Source organism: Charadrius vociferus, unplaced genomic scaffold (genome assembly GCF_000708025.1).
Source record: "Charadrius vociferus isolate BGI_N301 unplaced genomic scaffold, ASM70802v2 scaffold59, whole genome shotgun sequence".
NCBI lineage: Eukaryota > Metazoa > Chordata > Aves > Charadriiformes > Charadriidae > Charadrius > Charadrius vociferus.
In genome coordinates, this window is record NW_009661371.1 from 404,772 (window position 1) to 410,838 (window position 6,067).

At 41.0% G+C, this 6,067-nt stretch overlaps 1 protein-coding gene across 1 annotated transcript in view; it reads left to right on the forward strand.

Annotated features, from left to right (window-relative positions):
- LEPROTL1 (leptin receptor overlapping transcript-like 1) overlaps nucleotides 1–3,124 on the forward strand; it is a 3,999-nt gene extending 875 nt beyond the window's left edge. Inside the window, exons 2-4 of the mRNA XM_009893751.1 lie at nucleotides 75–150; nucleotides 1,430–1,616; nucleotides 2,679–3,124. Of these exons, the coding sequence (XP_009892053.1) occupies nucleotides 75–150; nucleotides 1,430–1,616; nucleotides 2,679–2,795 (380 nt within the window). The 3' untranslated portion in view covers nucleotides 2,796–3,124. The remainder of the gene's footprint in view (nucleotides 1–74; nucleotides 151–1,429; nucleotides 1,617–2,678) is intronic.
- Nucleotides 3,125–6,067: the final 2,943 nt, after the last annotated feature.

The following is a 6,067-nucleotide window of genomic DNA, read 5'->3' on the forward strand; positions in this document are numbered from 1 at the left end:
GGGGCCCGGGCGGCCGCGGCCCCGTTCCAGCGTGGGCAGCCCCTCACCTGGTGCCGGTGTGTGCTCTGTTGCAGCCCTGATCAGCCTGTCCTTCGGGGGAGCCGTCGGCCTGATGTTCCTGATGCTGGGATGTGCCCTTCCCCAGTACAAGTAACGTGCACTCTTTTTGCGCCGTAACTCCGGGACGGTTTGGCTTTCATAACCGGGGACTGACAAGGCCTCTGTGTGCAGGAGGGGGTTTGGGGTTTTTGGGTTGGGGTTTTTTTTTTGTTTGTTGGTTTGGTTTTGGCTTAAAAAGATTGGGGTGGGAAAAAAGAATTATAGAATGCACGGTCCTAAAGCGTCTCCAGTATGTTTTCCCCTTGGTGGATCAGCAGATAGCATGTTATCGGGGAAGCGTTTGCCTTTTCTCTGGCTCCTTGGTGGTAGCCGGGCTAGCGGTGGCTATTGCGGGGAGGCCCTTGGCTGGGTACCACACTGGGTGAGATAGCGTCGGGCATAATCGCAGCTGCTATCTGTACTGCTATCCGTCTGTTCATTCCTGTCTCCGCATTTCCAGGAGATACGAAGCAATAGACCAATAGTCCAGGAAGTCAGGCCTGTGGCTTTGACCCTTTGCAAGTGAATGCTAACTTTACAGAAAATCTTTTAAATTGACTTGTTTAATGTTAAATAAGTACCAAATACCCTGTTCATACTCCTTCTGTTAGTGGTTGTGAATTGCAGTTTTATACATATATGACTAGCTTTCTTACACCAGCTTTCTTCTGTTATAAAACCAGGGCCGGTGACACAAACCTTTAGGAAGGAGGTTGTTATGCAGTCACCCTTCAAACAGTGCAATAAAGTTTTATTGAAACAATGTGCAGCTTCAGTGGTGTGTCTGAGAAATTTAGTCTGGCGAGCTGCAAGCAATAACAGAAAATATTGCCAAATGCGATGGTGTAATTTTTGTAGGTTTTTGTTAGTTGCATACAGATTTAAGAAGGAAAAAAAAAGTCTCAGTGCCCCGAGTACTGGCTGAGAACAATACTCTGTTCCATGTACACGCACTGAAAGCTTATCGGCAAAAACTATGTGAAGGCTCTACAAAGGTATCTGAAATTCTGAAGTAAAGCTGGGAGGTTAAACTTAAGAGTTAAGCTTATCTTGTGAGGTGGCATTAGATTTAGGCTTGCTTAGTGAAATCTTGCTTTATGAATAGCCTGTTAGCACGCTCTCTGCTGCTGCCGTTGAGGTCAGTTGAAGTCACTCACAAACACAGTCTGATGGATTAATGTCAGCTTGTTCCAAGGCAAAGGATTTGCTTTTTCTGGGCTTGTGTCTGTCTTTCCTGAATGGGGATGCTGGATGGGGAAAATGCCTTGCGTTGATTTGAGGAAGAACAGGAAGTAAATCAAGTCAACTTTTCTTCTCCTTTCTTTTTCAGCCAGTACTGGCCACTGTTTGTTCTGTTTTTTTACATCCTTTCTCCTATCCCGTACTGCATAGCAAGAAGATTGGTAGATGACACAGATGCTACGAGTAATGCCTGCAAGGAGCTCGCAATATTTCTTACAACAGGCATTGTTGTCTCAGCATTTGGGCTGCCGATAGTGTTTGCGAGAGCAGAACTGGTTAGTAATATTTCCATCTATAAATCTATGATTTTTTTTTTTCTAGAAAACTTTGTTCTTTATGTTTTCTTACTGAAGGTAAAGCACTCCTGCAGTAAGCAACTTTTATAAATACGTTCTTAAGATGCTTGCAGTGGAAACAGAATAAGAATTTTCTTGGGAAGAAAACTAATACTAGAAACAGAAGCATGGCAGAATGTCATGATTGCCAAATGCTTCACGTCATCATGGAATAAAAATCCTAACAGCCTATATGCAATGCAGAGAAAACAAGACAGAAAATAGTGTGAAAACTTAACAGGCAAGTAACCAAATAGAAAAGTATATAGAATACTTTGGAGGCAATTTGTGGAATAGTGGGGCTAAGGAAGCATGAATAAATAAACAATGCATTTTTGTGCTCACTGTAAATGATATTGGTATTATTATTTTCAATTTCTGAGTTGTCATTACATCTTTCCCAATATATGGCTTTTCATTAAAATCCTTTAAAAGGTGATCTTGTTTGTGTGAATTTCAGAGAGCACTACTACCTCAAAAAATATGGAGTGCACTTTCTTAAAATCTCTTTAGGCAAGAACAGCTCAGATGGTCTGTTTGAATGCATCACACCCTTTGAGTAATCCACTTTCCTTGGAAAACATTCACCTCCTTTTTTGTTACTGGGATATCTGCTGGCATTTTGAAGCCCTGCATCCTTAAATATCTGTTTGAAAAAGCCTTATAGCGTGGTTAGCAAGTATAGCTGGGCTGCAGATGTGTTTGATGCTGTTGCCTAGCCTTACTTTACTATTTTTGGATGTTACAGCAAAACAGCTGTGCGCAGTAGCTGCTGCTTTGAACACGGCCAGAAGAAATGTGCAGTGCTGCTTGGCTAACTGTAGATTGGTTGAGTCATTTCGGGTAAACTGAGCCTTCTTGGCATAACCACAGACAATGAGATAGAACCTTCTTCCATCATGGACCTGTTGCTGAACGTTGTAACGTGACATTAAGATGTTACCTTTTGTCTTGTCAGTATTTGGTTCAGAATGTGTCTAACTAAATTTCCCTTGTTCGCAGATTTACTGGGGCGCGTGTGCACTTGTTCTTACGGGGAATACAGTCATCTTTGCCACGATCCTAGGATTTTTCTTGGTCTTTGGCAGCAATGACGACTTCAGCTGGCAGCAATGGTGAAAGGAAGATAAGAGAACTATCCCAGGCATCTTGTCATGCAGTGGCCATCCATACAAAGGAGAGAATGGGCAATAAAGAGAAGTAGTGTAGCAAGCCTCTTGAGTATTCTAGATGCTCCTTTTCACCTTGTTCGTTCTGAGTGTACTACCGTTGCTGACAAGGTTTCTACATTTTTATGAAGTGGAGAGATGATTGATTTCATTTTTACCTATGGTATGTTTTTAGGTGCTCTCTTGGTTTAAAATTGTCATCCTTCTGTCCGGTGTTTATGTGAAGCTTTAAATCTGGAACAAGAACATTTAAACATGGTTTCAAAGAAGATTCAAAGTTTGGGATTTTTTGGTTTTTTTTTGGGGGTTGGTTGGGTTTTTTTTTTAGTTAAGCATTAATACTATGTTTCAAAATAACTTTTTTTTTTTATATATAGTGATTAAATTATGTACAAGCTGAACAGAGGTAAGAGATTGTGCACCACTATTGTCAATTACCAGATCAATAGATTGTTGCTATATTTTAGCAGAGGCAAGGCGAGGCGGGGAGTACCAGTTGCAGATTTTTCTTCTGCCCATACCTCAAACTGGGTGATGAATGTTGATAGCCTTCATTTCTGGGGAAGGCTGAGGAGCAGGTAGTTATTTGGGAGAAGTCCTAAATTTTAACACCGCTAGCACTTTTACCTGCTTCTTTATCAGTTCTTGCGTGGATGTGACATTCAAATACTCTGTAAATGTATCGATGCTATGACATACAAAACTAAAGTGTATTGTAGGGGAAGGAAAAATGATGTTTAAATTCCATTTTTAAAAAAAATATCTTTTGAACTCTTTCTATTTGTAAGTATTGTATGGTTTTGAACTTTCATGTCAACTTTTTACCACAAAGATGGTAAAATGTTCATTTATGGAACTACTGGTCTGCGTTAATTTGAAGCATATACAAAGCTATTTTCTCCTTCCCCTTTTTAATTTATTTTATACATAGTATATATATATATAATAAAACAGCTTTTCAAATGTAGATTAAAACTTTGTGTTAAACTTGCCTAAGAATGATATTTCCCCCCCCCGCCCTTCACACAATGCAGTTGAGGCATGACTTTTTTGGAAGTCACTGGCTGAACTGGTTTCACTGACTGTTTTTAAGTTCTTATGCACTATTGGTTAATAAGATTTAATGATATGTCTGTAACTGTAGCTTGTGTTCTGTAAGATTGCACATGTAGCTTCAAATATTTAAGATGTTTTCTGCATACCTCTCAATTGTCTGGATTTTTCATTTAAAGAAATCTGCCATTAGACATTCCATCACGACATAGTTGATGAGTGCCAGTTAACCAGGTTTGATTGTACCACATATAGGCATAAACTTGACCAAACATTATTCTACAATATATTTTTGTTCAAGTCTTTAAAAAAAAAAAAGTCTAGGAAACTCATTGTGCATAATTAAAAGCTGAGGATCGCTAATGTTTTGCTTAACAGTGGAGCAGTATGAAAAGGCACAGAATTGCAAGTCTTAGCTGTAGTATTTGTGTGCAGATTTAAACAAAGTATAAAGCTTGAATATTTCAAGTGTGATAATAATGGTAGTTACTTGCATGATGTGCTTAAGGAACTGATACCAGCAGGTATGGGCCGAACGGGTGTAGCTACCTACGTGTGTTCCTTTGTTAATGTTGTCCTGTGTGTGAAATAAGAGCTCAATTTTATCTGTGCTGGTAGAGGAGCAAATGGGTGCCAAGACCCTCATGCAGAAGCCAGTCTATGGCAGATGGTCTTTCAGCCATAGGCAAGTGCTCCACCAGACTGCCTATGATGGTGGCATTCAGAGGTGTGTGAGGGCTGTAGAATCGCTTGTTTCATTGCCTTTTGCAGGGAGACTTCTGCATCCCTGCCCCAGCATGACAGATGCTTTGGAAAATCTCCCAAACCAGTGGCTAAATTTGCAGTCCTTAGCAGTCCTTGTGAAGGAGGAACGCTCAGGACTCACAGTAATCTTCTGAATCTGTTACCGACTCCTTTTCTGTGGTCAGGAACGGTTTTCTTTTTCATTACTGTGCTGCTAAGCCTACTTCTCAATGGGATGCTGCTGTCTGGATCACTGGCCATAGAGCTGACGGTGTATGTATTGGCGGTGCATTTTTTTGTATGTTAATTGCATTACAGCGTTACCTTCTTTTGCTTGCACACTGGGTATGTGCAGTATTGCTCTGATTTATGAGCTAGACACTTGAGAGGTATGATCCTTCCATATAGTACGCACTGAGATAGCGTTACCGTCCCTCTAGAGGGAAAAACATTGAACGATAAAAATTTTAAATAGCAATCTTGAGTTCTGTATGTTTAATCAAAAATACTCTAATAAAGGAGTATTTTGTTTAAAGTATTAATTGTTTTTTTCTTTCTTTAATGTGGTTGTCACTCCTGTTGAAGAGATGTCACCAGGTTACTCAATAGTCCTTCAGAGTGAGCATTTGTGTCATTTACTTCAGACTACTGTATAAAAAGAGGATCGTCCAGCGCCGTACTAGTTGCACTGAGATGGCTTTGCTGGTCGTATCTCACATCTGCAGTTTATCTTCAGTTTGTGTTTGAAGTCCAAATTCTGATATGTTGGTGGTATTATACAAAGCAATAGCCACCTTCACCCTCTGATGTAGTTACAATTTTTATTAAAAAAAAAAACAGCCTTTGTAATATTTGTAATCATTCATGACTGCTGAAAATTTGAAAACTAATGACTGATGGTAGTCTTTTAGCAGAAGAAAATAACGGGAATTGGTGGAAAATCCTTTTTTTTGTGGGGCAATTGCTCCCTTCCCCTTCCCTGCACACACTCACTTTGGTCATATCTTGATTTTATTTACTTTTTTAAATTTTATTCTGAGAAGTGAAAAAGAGATGGTTAAAATATTAACTAAAAAACCCCGCTCTTCAGTTAAAACACTGGAAGGGAAGTGGAGCTGAGCAATTTGGCAGTAACCAAGGCGCTAGATCTACACGCCACTTTTTCATGAAAAATCCAACCAAACTCCCAGCGTGGCGTGTAAGGGTAAAAAGTTGGGAGGGAAAGGAAGAAAATCACAGCGCATCAGCTCAGCAGGTGGACATCACACACCCCCTCCTCTCCCTTCTCCCCCTCCTTCCCCCCCCAGTGCCTACCGTCAGGCGCTCCTCAGGGAGAAGGCCGGGCCGCGGCGGCGGGAGCGACGGCGGTGTGAGGGGCGGAGGTGGGCGGGGCCGATGGCGGTGTGAGGGGCGGGGCTGTTGGGA